The 23,686-nt window shown below is 44.7% G+C and overlaps 1 protein-coding gene across 1 annotated transcript in view; it reads left to right on the forward strand.

Moving 5' to 3' along the window:
* The window catches only part of LOC115130156 (ras-responsive element-binding protein 1-like), a 78,174-nt gene that overhangs the window by 39,479 nt on the left and 15,009 nt on the right, over nucleotides 1-23,686 (forward strand). The window contains 4 exon segments of the mRNA XM_029660970.2: nucleotides 13,122-13,250; nucleotides 13,361-13,590; nucleotides 15,623-15,712; nucleotides 17,417-17,580. Coding sequence (XP_029516830.2) covers nucleotides 13,122-13,250; nucleotides 13,361-13,590; nucleotides 15,623-15,712; nucleotides 17,417-17,580 — 613 coding nt within the window.

Genomic DNA, 23,686 nt, shown 5'->3' on the forward strand with positions numbered 1-23,686 from the left:
TGGTGTCAGGAGAGAGACCGTTAGGACAGCAGGTAGCCTAGTGGTTAGAGCGTTGGACTAGTAACCGGAAGGTTGACTTCTCTTGGTGTCAGGAGAGAGACCGTTAGGACAGCAGGTAGCCTAGTGGTTAGAGCGTTGGACTAGTAACCGGAAGGTTGACTTCTCTTGGTGTCAGGAGAGAGACGGTTAGGAGGGAAGGTTGACTTCTCTTGGTGTCAGGAGAGAGACCGTTAGGAGGGAAGGTTGACTTCTCTTGGTGTCAGGAGAGAGACCGTTAGGACAGCAGGTAGCCTAGTGGTTAGTGTTGGACTAGTAACCGGAAGGTTGACTTCTCTTGGTGTCAGGAGAGAGACCGTTAGGACAGCAGGTAGCCTAGTGGTTAGAGTGTTGGACTAGTAACCGGAAGGTTGACTTCTCTTGGTGTCAGGAGAGAGACCGTTAGGACAGCAGGTAGCCTAGTGGTTAGAGCGTTGGACTAGTAACCGGAAGGTTGACTTCTCTTGGTGTCAGGAGAGAGACCGTTAGGACAGCAGGTAGCCTAGTGGTTAGAGCGTTGGACTAGTAACCGGAAGGTTGACTTCTCTTGGTGTCAGGAGAGAGACCGTTAGGACAGCAGGTAGCCTAGTGGTTAGAGCGTTGGACTAGTAACCGGAAGGTTGACTTCTCTTGGTGTCAGGATAGAGACCGTTAGGACGGCAGGTAGCCTAGTGGTTAGAGCGTTGGACTAGTAACCGGAAGGTTGCAAGATCGAATCCCTGAGCTGACAAGGTAAAAATCTGTCGTTCTGCCCCTGAACAAGGCAGTTAACCCACTGTTCCTAGGCCGTCATTGAAAATAAAAATGTGTTCTTAACTGACTTGCCTAGTTAAATAAAGGTAAACTATATATATTTTTTAAAGAATGGGAAGTTGACTTCTCTTGGTGTCAGGAGAGGGACCGTTAGGAGGGAAAGTTGACTTCTCTTGGTGTCAGGAGAGAGACAGTTAGGAGGGAAAGTTGACTTCTCTTGGTGTCAGGGGAGAGACGGTTAGGAGGGAAAGTTGACTTCTCTTGGTGTCAGGAGAGAGACAGTTAGGAGGGAAAGTTGACTTCTCTTGGTGTCAGGAGAGATAGTTAGGAGGGAAAGTTGACTTCTCTTGGTGTCAGGAGAGACAGTTAGGAGGGAAAGTTGACTTCTCTTGGTGTCAGGAGAGACAGTTAGGAGGGAAAGTTGACTTCTCTTGGTGTCAGGAGAGACAGTTAGGAGGGAAAGTTGACTTCTCTTGGTGTCAGGAGAGACAGTTAGGAGGGAAAGTTGACTTCTCTTGGTGTCAGGAGAGACAGTTAGGAGGGAAAGTTGACTTCTCTTGGTGTCAGGGGAGAGACCGTTAGGAGGGGGTAATAAATAGCCAACATGTGGTCATCGGATCTCTCCCTCCCTCTCCCCTTCTCTCCTTTCCCCCAAGTCCCTACCTAACCCAGTCTGTGAACTGACAAGCCAGCCTTGATAAAGATGGCTCCTCTCTCTCATACACGCACACTCACACAAAAACACTCTTCTACGTAAGACAACTCCCCACAACACCCGGCTGTAGCCACCAGTGGAATGCTTTGAAAAGGCATCCATGCATCCTCCCGCTCTCTCCATCTCTCGCTCTCTCTCATATTTAACACAACGCTAGCTAGTTAGCGTGCTAACGTCATGAGGGACCCAAAGGTGAACGGGTTATAAACAACACTGCTCTGTTAGTGCTGGGTGAGAGCAACCCCCTCCCCCCCACTCCCAATGTTTGCTTTGAAGAGCATGTGTCAGTTTTGGCAGTTTGGCTCAGGGCTCATTGTCTCTATCTGCCTTGCTGGTAGAGGACTCAACTTCCTTATTTAATGTATTACTCATTGAACATAAAGCTGCAATATGTAACTTTTTGACGACCCGACCGAATTAACATAGAAATGTGAGTTGTAGATCTGTCATTCTCATTGAAAGCAAGTCTAAGAAGCGGTAATCTCTAGATCTGTTCTGTGTGCTATTTCTATTCTTCCCGTTCTTAAGTTTCGTTTTGGCGTCTTATACTTTCGGTTTTGTACACCAGCTTCAAACAGCTAAAAATACAATATTTGGGGTTATTGAAAATATATATTCAGTTGTTTAGATCGTACAATGATTCTCTACACTAAAATTGCTTGTGTTGTCACATAAACTGAAATTATGCGAACTATTAGGAAATGGCAGAAAGATTTCTGCATATTGTGTCTTAAACAATGGTTGTAGTTTTGAGTCTAATACAAGTTGCAAAGTTGCTCAAGGTGATGCAAAGTTAGCCCTGGTTTAAACACAATGCCTTGGGAAAGTATTCATACCCCTTTACTTTTTCTACATTTTGTTACGTTACAGCATTAAAAAAAAAATTTTTTTTTTTTTTTTTAAAGAACATCCTCAGAAATCTACACACAATATCCCATAATGACAAAGCGAAAACAGGTTTTAGAAATTTTAGCAAAGGCATAACTTTTTTACATAAGTATTCAGACCCTTTGCTATGAGACTCTAAATTGAGCTCAGGTGCATCTTGTTTCCATTGACCACCCTTGAGATGTTTCTACAACTTGATTGTTGTCCACCTGTGGTATATTCAATTGATTGGACATGATTTTTAAAGGCACACACCTGTTTATGTAAGGTCCCACAGTTGGCAGTGCATGTCAGAGCAAAAACCAAACCATGAGGTCGAAGGAATTGTCCTAGAGCTCCGAGAACGGATTGTGTCGAGGCACAGATCTGGGGAAGGGTACCAAAAGAATTATGCAGTATTGAAGGTCCCCAAGAACACAGTGGCCTCCATCATTCTTAAATGGAAGAAGTTTGGAACCACAAAGACTCTTCCTAGAGCTGGCTGCCTGGCCAAACTGAGTAATCGGGGGAGAAGGGCCTTGGTCAGGGAGGTGACCAAGAACCCGATAGTCACTCTGACAGAGATCCAGAGTTCCTCTGTGGAGATGGGAGAACCTTCCAGAAGGACAACCATCTCTGCAGCACTTCGGCAATCAGGCCTTTATGGTAGAGTGGCCAGACGGAAGCCACTCCTCAGTAAAAGGCACATGACAGTCCGCTTCAAGTTTGCCAAAAGGCACCTGAAGACTCTCAGGGCATGAGAAACAAGATTATCTGGTCTGATGAAACCAAGATTGAACTCTTTGGCCTGAATGCCAAGTGTCACATCTGAAGGAAACCTGGCACCATCCCTACCGTGAAGCATGGTGGTGGCAGCATCAAGCTGTGTGGGTGTTTTCAGCGGCAGGTACTGGGAGACTAGTCAGGATCGAGGCAAAGATGAACGGAGCAAAGTACTGAGAGATCCTTGATGAAAACCTGCTCCAGAGCTGAAAATATCTGTGCAGCAACTCTCCCCATCCAACCTGATAGAGCTTGAGAGGATCTGCAGAGAAGAATGGGAGAAACTCCCCAAATAAAGGTGTGCCAGGCTTGTAGCGTCATACCCAAGAATATTTGAGGCTGTAATCGTTGCCAAAGGTGTTTCAACAAAGTCCTGAGTAAAGGGTCTGAATACTTATGAAAATGTGATATTTACATTTTATTTATTTATAAATTAGCAAACATTTCTAAAACCCTGTTTGTTTTGTCATTATGGGGTATTTGTGTGTAGATTGCTGAGGATTTTTTATGTATTTAATAAGGTTTTGCAATAAGGCTGTAACCTAACAAAATAAGGAAAAAGTCAAGGGGTCTGAATACTTTCCGAAGGCACTAATTTTTAATAAAGTAAGGGAGGCTGAATGGTGGCTTTAAATCTATGGAAACGTGTCACAAGTGATTTGTCACCAGCGTTTTGTCCTCACACTGGTGTCCCCTCTAGCCCAGCAGGAGGGCTGTGGTGCGACCACCCGTATGACCTTGTCAGCTGACTCATGCGGTTGCCAGATTGGTGGCAGACTGACTGTGTGTGGAAGGGGATGGTGGTGGCGGTTGCTATATTTAAATCAATGTCTTTGGCTTCTGCAAGTTTCCAATAATCTATTGAAATAGTTGATTGCATAGCCTAATACTTCCATTAATCAATCCAACTTCATGAACTTAGCTGGCTATATACATAATATATATGAGCGCCTTGTAATTAATTGAACACGATTATAAAGTTTTGCAAATAAAGTGTAACAACCAATACAGACAGATGTGTTGTTCAGATTGAGGTTAAGGAGTTACAGAAGTTGACAGGAGTTACAATGAAGAAAAGGAGAGAAGCCGAGAGAGCGCGTGTGAGCGAGGATGGAGGGAAGGACCCAGCCAGGCAGTCAGACAAAACAAGATGGAGAGTGAGGGAAGAAGAGGGTGAGCAAATGGAGGTGGGAGGAGTCTGAGAGGAAGGGAGTGTGAGCTGCAAGGGGCCCAACGATAGATGAGGGGAGGGGACAGGACAGGATAGGACAGGACATGAGAAGAGAGGCGTGGAGAGGCATTCTTGTTTGCTGCTCTTTGGCACAGTGTGGCGACTTTTCCATCCACACACACACACACACGCAGTGTAGTGTCTGTGTGTAGGATGGGGGGGTCAAAGCTGTAGTGAGAGTGATGGCTGGGAACAGATGTAGTAACAGCAGCCACTGCTGCCCCTCCTCCCCCGCACCATCTACACGCATGCACACACTCCTCTCCTGTAACACACAGCACTTTCTCTCCATGAGAGTGTGTTGGAATCTCCAAACAAGTGCAACACTCTCCTCCAGTTGCCTGCTTTGAAACATCACAACAGAAATCTGGAAACCTAGCACGGCCCTTGTGCAATCTCTCTCCTCTCCCCACACCTTTTTTTCCGCTTGGCCTTCTTTCGTTTCTCCAACTCCCCTCTGCATCGGTATCTCTTCTCTCCTCCCTCTCCTCCTGTCTCTCCTCCCCCTCTTTCTTTCCTCCATCTATCCCTCTTTCATCCTTCCTCTCCTCTCCCCTCTCCCTCTTCTCGGTTCCCACCATCTGTTGCAGTTCATTTTAGCAGGCCATAAAAAGTGCTGCCCAAGCGTTTGATCCACCAATCAGAGTGCGGGATGGAAGGAGGGGGTAATACTCAGCTAATGAAAGAAAACAAATCCACGGCTAATCTTGAGATCTGCGGTTAACACACACACACCCCTTGGCCAACCCCCCACTATTCAACATGACCATATTACTTAGTCTGTGCTTTGTATTGCTAGTTAGAGCTGCTACTCCATTAGCTACATACTACTCCACAATACTTTGGTAGTTGTAAACCAGTGGCTTTCATACATTTTTTGCATTATTTAATAAGGTAGTCAGTTTTAATGACTCGGGTGGTCTGGGCATGGTGCTACTTGCAACACCAGGGAGTTTATGGTTTTTATATCCTGTGTGCGAGTGATTCCTCACGAAAACCCAGACAAAAAACAATGTAATCCATAGAATAGTACTTTGGAGGAAGGATTGTTGACATATATTTGACATTTGTATCTAAAAGCATAATTAAGAAATAAGTGATCAAAGTTGGCATATTTATAACATTTTGGCCTTACCCAGGCCTCCTTCAAGACTCCAGTGTTACATCTGTAGGTGCTATAAGGCATTGGTGTCATATGAAGCTTTACAGCTTGCTCTGTAATATGAGTACTAGTAGTGTTTTGATTTCAAAACAACTTTTTTTTAAACATAAATGTATGAATTTTGACTATACCATTTGATTTGTCCCCCAAAAATGATAGTGTGTAAGGAAAGTATTCAGGCCATTGACTTTTTCCACATTCTGTTTCGTTACAGCCTTATTAAAAAATGAATTACATAGTCCCCCCCATCAATCTACAGACAATACCCCATAATGACAAAGCAAAAACAGGTTTTTAGAAATGTTTGCTAAAGTTTTTTTTTTTTTTTTAACTATCACATTTACATAAGTATTCAGACCCTTTACTCAGTACTTTGTTGATGCACCTTTTGGCTTCAACAGCCTCAAGTCTTCTTGGGTAGGAAGTTTGGCACACCTGTATTTGGGGAGTTTCTCCCATTCCTCTCTGCAGATCCTTTCAAGCTCTGTCAGGTTGGATGGGGAGCGTTGTTGCACAGCTATTTTCAGGTCTCTCAGGGATTTTCGATCGGGTTCAAGTCCGGGCTCTGGCTGGGCCGTTCGGATATTCAGAGACTTGTCCCGAGCTACTCCTGCATTGTCTTGGCTGTGTGCTTAGGGTCGTTGTCCTGCTGGAAGGTGAACCTTCGGATCAGTCTGAGGTCCTGAGCGCTCTGGAGATGGTTTTCATCAACGATCACTCTGTACTTTGATCCGTTCATCTTTCCTTCGATCCTGACTAGTCTCCCAGTCCCTGCTGCTGAAAAACAGCATGATGCTGCCACCACCATGTTTCACCGTAGGGATGGTGCCATGTTTCCTCCAGACGTGACGCTTGGCATTCAGGCCAAAGAGTTCAATCTTGGTTTCATCAGACCAGATAATCTTGTTTCTCATGGTCTGAGAGTCTTTAGGTACCTTTTGGCAAGCTCCAAGCGGACTGTCATGTGCCTTTTACTGAGGAGTGGCTTCCGTCTGGCCACTCTACCATAAAGGCCTTATTGGTGGAGTGCTGCAGAGATGGTTGTCCTTCTGGAAGGTTCTCCCAGCTCCACAGAGGAACTCTGGAGCTCTATCAGAGTGATCATCGGGTCCTTGGTCACCTCCCTGACCAAGGCCCTTCTCCCCTGATTGCTCAGTTTGGTCGGGCGGCCAGCTCTAGGAAGTAAATAAGATTTTGTTCATAACTGACTTGCTTAGTTAAAGGTTATATAAAAATACAAATAAAAGAAGAGTCTTGGTTCCAAACTTCGTCCATTTAAGAATGACGGAGGCTACTGTGTTCTTGGTGGACCTTCAGTGCTGCAGAATTTGTTTTGATACCCTTCCCCAGAACTGTGCCTCGACAAAATCCCACCAAAATCCCTCTGACAAAAGTCTCGGAGCTCTATGGACTGCGCTGACATGCACTGTCAACTGTGGGACCTTTATATATAGACGCGTGCACCTTTCCAAATTATGTCCAATCAAGTTGTAGAAACATCTCAAGGATGATCAATGGAAACAGGATGCACCTGAGCTCAATTTTCGAGTCTCATGGCAAATGGTCTGAATTCTTACGTCTGTTATTTATTTAAATTTTAATACATTTATAAAAATTCTAAAAACCTGTTTTCTCTTTGTCACTATGGGGTATTGTGTGTAGATCGCTGAGGATTTGTATTTATTTAATCCATTTTGGAATAAGGCTGTAACATAACAAAATGTAGAAAAATGTAAGGGGTCTGAATACTTTCCGAAGCCACTGTATATGATGTTGAACATAATATACTCTACTGGTATATCAAAGTTCCAGTGTGGGATCTTTGCTAGTTTTAAAGTTATGATCCGATTTGTAAGCACTACTGACAGAGTGAACGTGAAAATGGATTCAAAATGGTGGTGATTTGCAAGATGTTTTTTAAAATGTGTTTAACTAGACAAGTCAGTTAAGAACTAATTCTTATTTACAATGATGGCCTACTCCAGCCAAACCCTAACGACGCTGGGCCAATTGTGCGCTGCCATATGGGACACCCAATCATGGCCAGTTGTGATACAGCCTGGAGTCGAACCAGGGTCTGTAGTGACGCCTCTGAGAAGCGGTGCCTTAGCACTGAGATGCGGTGCCTTTAGACCGCTGCGTCACTCGGGAGCCCACGTGATGTGCAGTGATGCAAGTAAAGGACATAGTCTACTATTGGTTACATTGCCTACTATGCCAATTTCTCTGTATAAAATGGCCCATAACTGTTTTAAACTATCAAGGATCCCACTCTGGAACTTTGATATGCCTGTAGAGTAATTTATGTCAATGAAAAAAGGTGAAATATTTTGTACATGGGATGCAGTAGCTATAAGACTTAGAGTGAGACATGCACACACCCCCCTCGCACTCTGACAGAAGGGTTTGTGACACTGCACCTGCTTAGGCCGTGTTGCTGTTTGTAATAGGGGTGTTGATGAGTAATCGTGTTTTCATTTAAGAAAATACATAGTGTTGGTATTCCGTGTTGGTATGCCTTCATCATAACTCCTACTGATTCCAGGGTTTTTCTTTATTTTGACTATTTTCTACATTGGAGAATAAAAGTGAAGACATCAAAACTATGAAATAACACATATGGAATCATGTAGTAACAAAAAAGTGTAAAACAAATCTAAATATATTTGAGATTCTTCAAATAGCCACCCTGACAGCTTTGCACACTATTGGCATTCTCTCAACCAGCTTCATGAGGTAGTTACCTGGAATGCATTTCAATTAACAGGTGTGCCTTGTTTAAAGTTAATTTGTGGAATTTCTTTCCTTCTTAATGCGTCTGAGCCAATCAGTTGTCTTTTGACAATGTAGGGGTGGTATACAGAAGATAGCCCTATTTGTTAAAAGACCACGTCCATATTATGGCAAGAACAGCTCAAATAAGCAAAGCGAAACGACAGTCCATCATTACTTTAAGACATGAAGGTCAATCAATACAGAACATTTCAAGAACTTTGAAAGTTTCTTCAAGTGCAGTCGCAAAAACCATCAAGCGCTATGATGAAACTGGCTCTCATGAGGGCCTCCACAGGAAAGGAAGACCCAGAGTTACCTCTGCTGCAGGGGATAAGTTCATTAGAGTTACCAGCCTCAGAAATTGCAGCCCAAAGAAATGCTTCAGAGTTCAAGTAACAGACACATCTCAACATCAACTGTTCAGAGGAGACTGTGTGAATCAGGCCTTCATGGTCAAATTGCTGCAGAGAAACCACTACTAAAGGTAACCAATAAGAAGAAGAGACTTGCTTAGGCCAAGAAACACGAGCAATGGACATTAGACCGGTGTAAGTGAACAGATGATCTCCGCATGTGTGGTTCCCACTGTGAAGCATGGAGGAGGAGTTGTGGGGGTGCTTTGCTTAGATTTATTTAGAATTCTAGGCACAATTAATCATCATGGCTACCACAGCATTCTGCAGTGATACACCAACCCATCTGGTTTGCGCTTAGTGGGGCTATCATTTGTTTTTCAGCAGCACAATGACCCAAAACACACACCCAGGCTGTGTAAGGGATATTTGACCAAGAAAGAGAGTGATGGTGCTGCATCTGATGACCTCGCCTCCACAATCACCTGACCTCAACCCAATTGAGATGGTTTGGGATGAGTTGGACTGCAAAGTGAAGTGAAAGCAGCCAACAAGTGCTCAGCATATGTGGGAACTCCTTCAAGACTTTTTGAAAAGCTTTCCAGGTGAAGCTGGTTGAGAGCATGCCAAGAGTGTGCAAAGCTGTCATCAAGGCAAAGAGTGGCTACTTTGAAGAATCTCAACCAACACTTTTTTGGTTACTACATGATTCCATGTGTTATTTCATAGTTTTGAGGTCTTCACTATTTTACAATGTAGAAAATAGTCCAACTAAATAAAAACCCTTGAATGAGTAGAAAAAATTACACAGTCAATAAAAAAATAAAAAATAAAATGTTGGCATTTCAATTCCTTGTGTACCAAAATGGAACCTTGACCCCACAACCGCAATACGTACCCATCCGTGGGTTTGGCGAACCATTACACCCTTAGTCTGTAATGTCACTTCTCTACTCCCTCCCGGGACTCACTAGAATAAACACAACCAGCCGTCACCAGTCTGTTCAAGCTCACCTCTTTCACCCACTCTCCCCCCTCTCATCTCCTCCTTTTCCTCTCCTCCATCTCATCTCTCTACTTCTCCATTTCCAAGGCTTTCCCCCCCTTCCCTTTCTCTCTATCACCCTCAACTCCTGTCCTCCATCCCTTTATTTCTCTAACTTTTTTATTCACTCTGGTTAGGGTGAGTCGTTTGGAAAGCCAATGTAGAGGAATGTAGACACTAAAACACACACACACCCACACACACACTCCAACCCTCCCACCATGAGGAGGAGGAAGTGGCCTGGACCGGAGAGGAGCTTCCTGTGGGGCTGTGAACGGGAATCTGCAATTAACGGGGTGGGGGGGGCTCTCTTATTTGGGCTCTCTCTCACCCCTCTTCTCTCCTCTTTCTTGCTTATTCTGTGTCTGTATCTCTCCTTCCCCCTTCTTTCTTTCCTTTTTCCATCTACCCCTCTCCTGCATCCTTCTCTTTTGTCCTCTCTCTCTGTCATTCGTCTGTTTTTCGGTCACCGTCTGTATTAGCTGGATCTCCTGTGATACTGTGTCATAGCATGTTAGCTGGGCCAGATAACAATAGTAGGCATAGTTAGGGATGTGTGCTGGATACAGGATGGGCCTGGGGGGATGGTACAGAAAGCGCCAGTCTAGCATGGAGTTAGAGATTAGCCCCCCCCAAACCCTCCCATCGGAGACTGGCCCGGGTGCGGAGAGTGGATAGGGAAACCAAGGGCTTGAATCTGTGTGTGTTTGATTGGGTAGTGGCTGGGGGCCTATGGCTTTACTTGACCATGGACCATAGACACTATTGGTGGCCTGCTGTGATTGGTTTCTTACTCAATTGTTTTTTAAATTTTTTGTTTTTTTATTTAACCTTTATTTAACCAGGTAGGCTAGTTGAGAACAAGTTCTCATTTGCAACTGCGACCTGGCCAAGATAAAGCATAGCAGTGTGAACAGACAACAGAGTTACACATGGAGTAAACAATTAACAAGTCAATAACACAGTAGAAAAAAAGGGGGAGTCTATATACAATGTGTGCAAAAGGCATGAGGAGGTAGGCGAATAATTACAATTTTGCAGATTAACACTGGAGTGATAAATGATCAGATGGTCATGTACAGGTAGAGATATTGGTGTGCAAAAGAGCAGAAAAGTAAATAAATAAAAACAGTATGGGGATGAGGTAGGTGAAAATGGGTGGGCTATTTACCAATAGACTATGTACAGCTGCAGCGATCGGTTAGCTGCTCAGATCGCAGATGTTTGAAGTTGGTGAGGGAGATAAAAGTCTCCAACTTCAGCGATTTTGCAATTCGTTCCAGTCACAGGCAGCAGAGAACTGGAACGAAAGGCGGCCAAATGAGGTGTTGGCTTTAGGGATGATCAGTGAGATACACCTGCTGGAGCGCGTGCTACGGGTGGGTGTTGCCATCGTGACCAGTGAACTGAGATAAGGCGGAGCTTTACCTAGCATGGACTTGTAGATGACCTGGATTCAGTGGGTCTGGCGACGAATATGTAGCGAGGGCCAGCCGACTAGAGCATACAGGTCGCAGTGGTGGGTGGTATAAGGTGCTTTAGTGACAAAACGGATGGCACTGTGATAAACTGCATCCAGTTTGCTGAGTAGAGTGTTGGAAGCTATTTTGTAGATGACATCGCCGAAGTCGAGGATCGGTAGGATAGTCAGTTTTACTAGGGTAAGTTTGGCGGCGTGAGTGAAGGAGGCTTTGTTGCGGAATAGAAAGCCGACTAGATTTGATTTTAGATTGGAGATGTTTGATATGAGTCTGGAAGGAGAGTTTACAGTCTAGCCAGACACCTAGGTACTTATAGATGTCCACATATTCTAGGTCAGAACCATCCAGGGTGGTGATGCTAGTCGGGCATGCGGGTGCAGGCAGCGAACGGTTGAAAAGCATGCATTTGGTTTTACTAGCGTTTAAGAGCAGTTGGAGGCCACGGAAGGAGTGTTGTATGGCATTGAAGCTCGTTTGGAGGTTAGATAGCACAGTGTCCAAGGACGGGCCGGAAGTATACAGAATGGTGTCGTCTGCGTAGAGGTGGATCAGGGAATCTCCCGCAGCAAGAGCAACATCATTGATATATACAGAGAAAAGAGTCGGCCCGAGAATTGAACCCCGTGGCACCCCCATAGAGACTGCCAGAGGACCGGACAGCATGCCCTGTTGTGCTGAGGATAGAAAGAAAGGGGAGGATATTTCATCCTCTTTCTCCCTCCTCCTCTCTTGTCTCATACGAGACAGGTTTAATGTCATAAAACACAGGCTATCATGTCTAGCTAGCGACATCAACTTGGCCAGTATTCTTTCGCTCTCCCTATCACAAGGTCATCCTCCTCTTCCTCCTCCCCTCTGCATTAACCTTCAGCCCCCTCAACCCCTCTAGGCCCTTCTTCCACTCCATAGCCAACCTATGCTCTAGTGCACACTGTGAAGTGCACTGCATACTCACTTCATTTACTATCTTCTGACTCCTCATGTTAACAAGTATGTACGTATGTGGCATCAGTATCTCTTTGCGCATGCCTTGTACTTTTTAAATTTGTTGTAGTGAAAAATGCTAATGCTAGTAGCTAGCTACAGAACATTGTGCTAATGCTAGTAGCAAGCTACAGAACATTGTGCTAATGCTAGTAGCTAGGTACAGAACATTGTACTAATGCTAGAGGCTAGCTACAGAACATTGTGCTAATGCTAGTAGCTAGGTACAGAACATTGTACTAATGCTAGAGGCTAGCTACAGAACATTGTGCTAATGTTAGTGGCTAGCTACAGAACATTGTGCTAATGTTAGTAGCTAGCTACAGAACATTGTGCTAATGCTAGTAGCTAGCTACAGAACATTGTGCTAATGCTAGTAGCTAGCTACAGAACATTGTGCTAATGCTAGTAGCTAGGTACAGAACATTGTACTAATGCTAGAGGCTAGCTACAGAACATTGTGCTAATGTTAGTAGCTAGCTACAGAACATTGTGCTAATGTTAGTAGCTAGCTACAGAACATTGTGCTAACGCTAGTAGCTAGCTACAGAACATTGTGCTAACGCTAGTAGCTAGCTACAGAACATTGTGCTAACGCTAGTAGCTAGCTACAGAACATTGTGCTAATGGTAGTAGCTAGCTACAGAACATTGTGCTAGTAGCTAGCTACAGAACATTGTGCTAGTGCTAGTAGCAAGCTATGGAACATTGTGCTAACGCTAGTAGCTAGCTACGGAACATTGTGCTCACGCTAGTAGCTAGCTACGGAGCATTGTGCTCATCTTAGTAGCTAGCTAAGTTATCCTTACATTTTTTGGGACTGGCAACATGTTGCTAGTAAACGTTAATGTAACTTCCTGAATTTAAATGGAATTGACCCCAACCCTGCAAAGTACCGACGCCTTCTTAGTTTTTGTGTATGTTGTGTTCCTGCAGTGATGGAGAGCGCCACAGAAGACAAGCGTCCGGGGGGAGGGGTGAGCGCTGAGTTGAGCACTGTAGAGACTGAGCACTCTGAGGGGCAGGAAACCCCCGACTCCACACACACACAGGACGAGCACACAGGTGAGGGTGGTGTATGTGCCTGTGTCCGTGTCAGAGTGTTCTTGTGTGTGTTGCAAAGCTGGTGTGTGTTAGTTTGCTTTTACTAACTGTGGTTTCCTCACTCTTCCCAGGGAGTAATGGAGCTATGGAGGAAGGAGAGGAGGAAGATGAAAATGGAGAGAATATGACAGAGGGCGTGGACTTGTCATCCATCAATGCCATGTTGTCAACGGTGATGAATGCAGGCCAGCTCAACGGCGCCATGGAGCCCTCAGCCCCTGCCTCAACACCTTCCATCTCCATTAGCAAGACCACCGCACCCAGACCCACTAGTGTCAATCGCAATGCCAGGAGAAACACGGTACAAACACACACACACACACACGTAAAACAAACGAACCGAGGAACAGGGAGGAGACTGAGTCAGTGTGGCATCACATTTTAAATGTGTCAACTGGTTGAAGTAGAAGAGAACAGTACAGTAAAAGCTAGTTTTTCCACCAGCCTCCAACAATGATGTAAAGGTGTGTGTGTGTGTGTGTGTGTGTGTGTGTGTGTGTGTGTGTGTGTCAGTACCGAGGGATGGGGGGGTGGGTTGTAGGGGCAGGTGAAGAAGCGTCCCCCCGTCTCACTCCACAACTCGCGTCCCAGCTTCAAACGAATAGCGACAAATGGTCCTTGACTCTCAATTCCCCTTTTGTCCCCCCGGCCATGGGTTACGTGGCTCCTATTAAAGCATGGGATTGGGGGCCATAATGCTCGGGTGTAGGACAAACAGTTGTCACTTATGGCGCGAGCACACACACACACACACACACACAGGAGAATGAATGATTAAGGATGTTTCTTGACCTCTGTTGCCACACACTATACAGTGGAGATGAGCACCAGATCACTTGAGTCTGTGTGTGGAGAGAAAATGTCTACAATGCACTGGATGCCAGCGAGACGAAGGGCTGTGAAACAGACTTGAGCCCAAGCCAGCGGTGCAAAGGAACTGAACAATTCCTTTACTAGGCCTCTCCAAGAGAGGAAAAGGAAGTGCTTCCTAGAGATTGTTTTTGAAGATTCTCTGTCTGTGTGAAAGAAAGTATGCATATTTGTGTGCAAGTCGGTTTTCTGTGTGCATGCATTTAATTTTGTTTCTGCCACCTTTACACTTATACAGTGTGCGTGCATGGGGCGATCCATGGCAGTCCAGTGCTATGTTCAGTCAGTCCGAGTTAATTATCAGCTGTAGTGTCAACAGGAGAGAGGGAGAGGAAGGTGGGACCTGGGGTGTAGGGTTACACTGAGCTCAAGGTGAAACATCCCCCTCACCATTCTCCACAAACAACATAACACGCATACATGCAAGAAGACAAACGCATCATACCGCACACACGCGCACACACACACCCAGGCTACAGGCGAATGAGTGTCGGGGTCAAATCCAAAACTCGCTGGGACTAGCAGGTGCAATTCTCTGTCTAATTTCGACCGCAGAATACAGATCATCCCGTCTGCCAGACAAAAGCAAAGTACATTTTTCACCTATATTATTTCGCCCTGACCATTCTGGTCTTTATTATTTAAAGAATATAAGTAATGACATTGCTGTATATCCCTCCACTCATGCAGAAGGATAGGATGGCAGACCCTATGGTGAATGGGCTGTGGTTGGCCCCACCAACCACAGCCCAACTATACAATAGTTATGAAAGACCAAGTGTTTTATGGTATAGACTGGTTGGTTGTTTAGCAACAAAAACCGATGAATGCGCAACTGTGGGGCGAAACAGATGGGGTTGGCTTAGATTGTGCAAATTTATTGATGTTTCAGTAAACATTGGAGACAAAATAGTTAACAATGAGCAATTGTTTCTCAAATACATCGTTAAAGTTGTTGGTTAGCTAACTAGCGAATTTGAGCCATATTAGCACTGACATGAAATCAGTTAAAACACCTCAAAACAAGACATGGTATCAAGAAAAAGATGAAATGAGCTGAAATGAGCCGCTTACGATTCCCCACATGACAGTTCCTTGTCATCATTGCTAGCTATCTGGCCATGCAGAATTACAACAAACACAGACATTTGCCCCATTTGAAGCTTGCACATCGTTTTTTTGACTTTGTCAGCCACCCCATCTATTGCCAACCCTCTCAAACTTCTCCCAACGATGAAAGCTTCATAATTTCTAACATACACAACGATCCACAAAGTTTTTTTATTTTCATGCATCTTTTATACTTTCCAATATCAAATTTAGCCGCAGTGGAAAGTTCTTGTCTCACCTGTCAATGGGATGAATCCCAACGCGCATAACCCAGATCCTCCATTGACACAGTATGCTCCCATCTTGCCTCTCTTATTAGTTGTAACTTGTAGTCTTGTGTGTCTGCTTTACAGGAAACCAAAGACGTCAATACAGATTTCATCTGTCCGCTGTGTGACAAAGACTGTATGACCCAGCACCAGCTCACTATGCACATCCGACAGGTAACACTACTATTACCATTACTACTTCTGCTGCTACTTCTACTACTTCTGCTGCTACTCCTACTACTACCACCACCACCACCACTACTACCTCTGCTTCTACTACTACTTCTGCTGCTACTCCTACTACCACCACCACTACTACCTCTGCTTCTACTACTACTTCTGCTGCTACTCCTACTACCACCACCACTACTGCTTCTACGACTGCTACTCCTACTATCACCACCACCAACTTCTGCTACTTTTACTCCTACTACTACTTCTGCTGCTACTTCTACTACTACTACTAGTACCACCACCACTACTACTTCTGCTTCTATTTCTACTTCTGCTTCTATTTCTACTACTACTTCTGCTGCTACTTCTACTCCTACTACCACTTCTACTACTACTTCTGCTGCTACTCCTACTCCTACTACCACCACCACTTCTGCTTCTACTACTACTACTACTGTTGCTACTTCTACTCCTCCTACCACCACTACTACTTCTGCTTCCACTACTACCTGCTACTGCTACTACCACTACTACTACCACTGCTACTATCGCTACTGCTAATAGTACTGCTACTACCGCTGCTACCACTACTACTACCACTAATACTACTGCTACTACCACTTCCGCTGCTACCACTACCGCTACTAGCACTAGAACTACTGCTACTACTGCTGCTACCACTAATACTACTGCTACTACCACTACCGGTGCTACCATTACTACCGCTACTACTACGGCTAATACTGCTACTACTGCTGCTTCTACCGCTACTACCACTGCTACTACCGCTACTACTACTGCTATTACTACTGCCACTACTATTACTGCTACTACTGCTATTACTACTGCCACTACTATTACTGCTACTGCTACTACTGCCACTACCACTACTACCACTGCTACTACTGCTACTACCGCTATTACTACTGCTACTACCGCTATTACTACTGCTACTACCGCTATTACTACTGCTACTACCGCTATTACTACTGCTACTACTGCTATTACTACCGCTATTACTACCACTGCTACTACCGCTACTACTGCTACTACTGCTACTACCGCTACTACTGCTACTACTGCTACTACCGCTACTACTGCTACTACCGCTACTACTGCTACTACCGCTACTACACTGCTACTACTGCTACTACTGCTACTACCGCTACTACCGCTACTACTGCTACTACTGCTACTACTGCTATTACTACCGCTATTACTACCACTGCTACTACCGCTACTACCGCTACTACCGCTACTACTGCTGTTACTGCCACTACTACTGCTACTACTGCTACTACCACTGCTACTACCGCTACTACTGCTACTACCGCTACTACCGCTACTACTGCTATTACTGTTACTGCCACTACTACTGCTACTACCACTACCACTGCTACTACCACTGCTTCTACCGCCGCTACCACTACCGCTACTACCACTACTACAACTGCTACTACCACTACAACAACTGCTACTACCGTTGCTGCTACTACTGCTACTACTACTACTACTACTGCTGTTACTACTACTGCTACTACCGCTACCACTACTACTGCTATCACCACTGCTACTACTTCTACTGAAACTACTACTACTACTGCTACTACTACTACTTCCTCTCACTCTCTGACATTCAGTAATGGAAGTAATAATGTATAATGTGTCGTAATAATATCTCTTTCACTGTCTCTCCCCTCCCAGCACAACTCGGACAACGGGGCGACGGACCACTCATGCAGCATCTGTGGCAAGGCCCTGAGCTCAGCCAGCTCGCTGGACCGCCACATGCTAGTGCACAGTGGAGAGAGGCCCTACAAGTGCTCCTTCTGCGGCCAGACCTTCACCACCAACGGCAACATGCACAGGTCAGACACGCACACACACTCATTCTCCACCTTGCTCAGTATTAAAGGGCTACCTACTAATGTTTAGGCATTGTGGTGGGGGCGGATGTGATTTCTGCATTTGGCGTTGTTTTTATTTTTGCGCATCACACAGAGGCTAGAAGAAAATGTCTCATTGCTAATGTGCGCCTGTACAGCACCTCACAAAATGGACATTAAGACATTTTGTGGACTGTGTTAACTTCTTGGTGACGGGGCAGTATTTTCACGTCCGGATAAAATGCATGCCCAAATTCAACTGCCTGCTACTCATCCCCAGAAGATAAGATATGCATATTATTAGTGGATTTGGATAGAAAACACTCTGAAGTTTCTAAAACGGTTTGATTCATGTCTGTGAGTATAACAGAACGTATTTAGCAGGCGAAACCCCGAGGACATTGATTGTTTTGTTTGTTTGAGGTAACTCTCTTTGCAATGGGTTTTCATTGGGAATCCAGATTTCTAAGGGACCTTCTTGAAGTTCATCTCGCTTCCACTGGTTGTCAACAGTCTTTAGAAATTGGTTGAGGTTATTCCTTTGTGTAATGAAGAAGTACAGCCATCTTGAACGAGTGTCACTTGAAGTGTACTGTTAGATAGAGGCGCATGACCAGAAAGCATGCTACAGTTTGTTTTCTTCCTGTATTGAACACAGATCATCCCGGCTTCAATTTTATCGATTATTTACATTAAAAAATACCTAAAGTTGTATTACAAAAGTAGTTTGAAATGTTTTGGCAAAGTTTACAGGTAACTTTCGAGATATTTTGTAGTCACGTTGCGCAAGTTGGAACCAGTGTTTTTTCTGGATCAAACGCGCCAAATAAATTGACATTTTGGATATATATCAACGGAATTAATCGAACAAAAGGACCATTTGTGATGTTTATGGACATATTGGGGTGCTAACAAAATAAGCTCGTCAAAGGTAAGGCATGAATTATATTTTCATTTCTGCGTTTTGTGTCGCACCTGCAGGGTTGAAATATGGTTTCTCTTTGCTTACGGAGGTGCTATCCTCAGATAATAGCATCGTTTGCTTTTGCCGAAAAGCCTTTTTGAAATCTGACATGTTGGCTGGATTCACAACAAGTGTAGCTTTAATTTGTTATCTTGCATGTGTGATTTAATGAAAGTTTGATATTTATAGTAATTTATTTGAATTTGGCGCTCTGCATTTTCCCTGGCTTTTGGGAGGTTAAAATTGTATGCCGTTGAAAGGCCCAGAGTATTACCAACACTAAAGCTTTGGTCTTTAAGCCTTTCTGTAAATGGTTCCCTACCCAGGTGTGATAGCAGCACCACCCAAACACATGTGGAGAACTGCTCCCACATAAAGCCAGCAAAATCCAAGCGTTAGCACCTGTCGCTAACTGCAGACACGCCCTTTAGAATAGCCCAGCAGTTGTTATAAAACAAAATCATCTGTAAACAAACAAACCTTTTTAGTGCTCAGTTTTTCCCGGAGATAAAGCATTTACAAAAATTATTACAGAAATATTCTGCTTTTACAAAATGTTATACTGTTTGTAAATGAACTAAAATGTCTTGCTCTTGTTATATCTTTTAGAATTGACACGCTAACGTTGGTCAGGGCAGACCGTTTGCCTGGCGGGGGATGGGGGACTGTGGCACAGAGATAAATATATAGGCGTTGTCGGGGGTTGGGATGCTCTGGGTAAGGTGTGTGTGTGTTGACGCTGTTTAGGCAAAGCAGAGTACAGGAAGTAGGAAAATGGCTTTGCCCCACTTCAACACACACACAACAACTGTTAGGGCATCTGCTCCCAGCATACTTGACTGATGGCAGGGTTAAATACCGACTTCCTCTCTCTCTGCTCTCTTAGGGGTTTTATTGTGGGTGTGTGTGTTAGAATTGGGGGCTTGAGGTTTAATTGATGTGTGACGTGAGAAGCTCCATCCCTTTTGAGTTGGCCAGCCCTACAACATAAGCTTCTGAAGTTATCCTGATAAAGTGGTGTTGTAAAATCTAAACGGTTGGCTGTTGAATCTATCTGCATGAGAGGGATGCACCAGGACAGTAGTCTGCCTGCTCCGCCGTCGGAGCGCTCATCTTTTCACCCTCATGTGTATGGAATGAAGAGGTGTGGGCAGGAAGGAATGAGTGTAGGCCGAGTCAATCTGAGAGAATACGAGAGTGTGTTTATGTGTTGGTCTCTAGTGTTAAAGAATGCCACTGAATTCTGTGTAGAAGATACTAGGCGATACTAAGATTGTTGCATAAAAAAAAAGTTTTTCTTTGCCTATTCGTGTTCTTTTTCACCATTCTGTTTAGCATTTTCTCAACACTCCAAAAAGAATCAAAGCACAGGGGTGTATTTGTAACATTCAGAAATTGAGTGGTCTCTATTCATCCTATCTGCGACCTTCCTTGTGAATGTTCCACGGTACTGAATTGATCCAGCCCTAGTCTGATGTGATGGAGCTGTCCATGTGGCTGGCAGGGGAGCAGCCATTTTGTTGCCAGAGCATCACATGAAATGGGGCCTGCTGTTGTGAGCCTGTTGCCAAGGAGAGGCATCCTAACCCTACGAAGGGCCTGGCGAATAGACTGATCCAGGGGGTAGTGGATGGGCACTCTGCTTAACTCTTTACAGGACAGTGAGGACACTAAAGGGTAGTGGGGAAGAGCGGGATAGAGAAGCTGCGATGGTAAGGAGAAGTGCCCTTGGTGTGACATTGCACAAGAGCAGGCGGCATCATTTTGATGCTACAGCGCCCCCTGTCCACCCACTGTGGTGATGCAGCGGATTTTTTTTAGTTTGGATGAGAAGGGAGCTGTTGAATCATCAACCCCCACTGTCAGTTTGAGTCTCTCTCTCTCTCTCTCTCTCTCTCTCTCTCTCTCGTAGACTTTGTTGACATGGCGAGTTAAATTACATACATTGTCAAAGTATACATATAACAAAAAATGGTGGGACCAACAGCAATAAGGCATTAATAGTAGTAGTGGAAATATTAATGAGAATAACAATACATTAAAGCAATAGTAGTAGACCAGTCTCTCTTGCTCTTGATAATGAGTTTTGTTGTAACATTGACACTGTTTGAGTTGTTTGATGTCTGAGTGCCTCTCAGTAAAATTACCTCTTCAGTCCTGAAAGTAGTGTTTTTGCAATTTACAGACAAATGCATTATTGCAGGTGTGCGTCAAACCAGAGCTAACCATCAACCAACTAGATAGACTGATGGGAAATGTTTTTTTTAGGCAGGTGAATTTAGGAGGATGGCTGAGGTGACACAAAGACAAGTTGGTTTCATCCAATCACGCTGTGCTGACATGACAGCTTAGCTCTCTTGGGATTGGCTGACGCAGTGGTCAGAGTCCAGGGGATGCGGCTGCAGCCTGTCAGGTCCCCAGATGGGTGGCCAGCTCGCTGCCTGCCTGCTATTTCTAAACCAGGCACTGACGGCAGAGTGAAAGCTGAGACCTGTGCTGCCGACCCAACACTGGCTGACCTTTCCTCTCTCATGTTGGCGAATGCGCACGCACACACGCACACACACACACACAAAGGCGTGCACACTCACGCCACGGACATACAGTTTTACACAGACAAACACACTTATTGACGCGCAGTCACATGCTCGCAGTCACACTCACACAAACACACGTATACACAGATATAGCTAGAGTACAAATCCATGCATACACACACTATCAAAGTTACTCGCAAACAAGTTCACCCACACAATTGCACAATAATGTACCCACCTTTATTAAAGCAGATGCGCAGGGACAACTTGTGAAGTATGGGTGCACAGTCACGCACACACAGAAATGTTAGTACACTCAGAGGCCCTATGACTGACTACTGATGTAGGGCTCTGTTGGCTAGGCCAGGTCTGTCAGGGATGTACTGATGTAGGGCTCTGTGGGCTAGGCCAGGTCTGTCAGGGATGTACTGATGTAGGGCTCTTGTAGGCTAGGCCAGGCCTGTCAGGGATGTACTGATGTAGGGCTCTATGGGCTAGCCCCAGGGATGTACTGATGTTGGGCTCTGTGGGCTAGCCCCAGGCATGTGCTGATGTGTTTTCCAGGGTCCTTAGTCCTCTTGTCCTCCCTCCCTTCACACACACACACACACACACATACACACACACACACACACACACACACACACGTCCTTAAATCAACTGATGGCATTTGACCTTTCACCAGAAAGAGTAGAAGGGGGAGGAGTTCTGTATGGTTTAGCCCTCCCATTCATTACTCTTCTCCTAGCTCTGCAGTTATCAGTGACCCCCTCTCAAAGTTTAAACTAATGTAATCAGCTTAAGAAGGACACACTCAAGTCACGTACACCTTTGCCCCTATCCCCCTCCCGCAGCTACATTGTCCCCTCCTTTTCCTCCTACATCCTTCCCCCCTCCCCCATAGATAACTCAACTTCCTGTCTTGATTGTCAGGGATAGTCAGGCCTCTTTCATAATGCCTGTGTGACATTATCTCCTCTCTTCTCTTTTTCTAGTATCTTTCCATCTCACATCTCTATCCATTCGTCTGTCTTTCTCCCTCCCCCTTTCTCTCTGTACACTCCTCCCCATCCCTCTCCCTCCCTCCCTCCCTCCCCCTCTTGATCTCTGCCTCCATCTCCCTCTCTCCCTCCCTCCTATTCTCTCCGCCATTTGACTCCAGCCCGACAGCTGAATGTTGTGTTGTGAGGAAGAGAAGAGAGGAGGAGAAGAAGGGGGAGAGAGAGATTAGCAACAGGAACAACAAATGCTTCCAGAGGACTCTGTCTCAACAGGATTATTTTTGTGTTCCAATCATCCACCACAGTACTAATAAACATATTCTATGTCCAACTGTATTACTATATCTGAATGCCATGAATAGAGAAATAAATAGCTGAACTACCCCTGTAAACGTTACTAGAGAAGGCAAATTTGATAGACATAATATTACAGGGATGGAGATGACTGCCCTTCATGGTACCCTCGGCCCTTTTCCATGGCCCGGAGTTAGGTCCTTACATGGACCTGCTGAGCCTGCTGGATAATTGGAGCAACTTAGACTATTACCGCCTTCCCTGCCCTCCTCCCAAGTGTGTGTGTTTGGTGTGCTCGCGGGCCAGAGTATGTGAGCGGAGCTGGATCAGCGAGGAGCGGAGCATGCACAATTTGACTAGTGCTTAACTTCACAAGCTCAGGGCATGCCCGCCCAGCATGCATTTGTAGTCTACTTGTGTGCTGCTATAGCTCCTGTCATGAAGTTGATTAATATCTTCATAAAGAAACTGATAAAACACACATGTGCAAAATCAAGGTTACTTACAAAGATGAGGAGGAGCAAGAGCGGGAGTGTGGTGTCCACAACTATAGAATCATTGTAGAATCTGAAAAGACACGTATCCTGAAAGCATAATGGTGTACTAGGTTCACATGCTAACAGAAAGGAACGAGGTGGGTAGCTAACTAAGTGTATCATTGTAGCAAAGTATTAATAAACTCAAAATCAGATCTCTTAAGTTTCCTTCATTTTGGTTCTATTTTCTATACAATAGGCTATCATTGATTTTGGCCCAATAGGCCTGACCTCTTTCAAGGAGCTTTCTGTTTTGATAAGGTTATTTTACCTGAAAACCTTTAGGCCTACCTATAGATTTAAAAAATAATAACTCTGCATCCCTACACAGCCTGGCAAGAGTGACCCGAAGGGTGTTCAGCATCCGCAGTGCCTGTGCAAGAGGGGAGAGGGTATTCTCCCATGCTGGCCGGCTCTCCAGACACTATCACATGAGCCTGAAGCCACAGACTCTGACCAAACTTGTGTTTCTAAAACTGAATTCAAAGGCATTTTTTATTTAATTCTAACTTAGTTTTACTATATGCACTATTAATAGACTATAATGATTTAACACAACAAAATGTTGTTTAAATGCTGAGCGTTTAATGTCCCTGCCAGCCTAGTGTGTCGCACACGCAAGTGCTTCACAACGTATTTCTTTGTAGACTATAGCCTTGAAATAATAGGCTAGTAATATGGCCTAAATAATTCATTTTTGTTCCTTCTCAGGCTACATGTCTGGCTCCTGTACAGTGTTGATATGCTGTTTAATAT

The sequence above is a fragment of the Oncorhynchus nerka genome, linkage group LG6 (assembly GCF_034236695.1).
Source record: "Oncorhynchus nerka isolate Pitt River linkage group LG6, Oner_Uvic_2.0, whole genome shotgun sequence".
NCBI lineage: Eukaryota > Metazoa > Chordata > Actinopteri > Salmoniformes > Salmonidae > Oncorhynchus > Oncorhynchus nerka.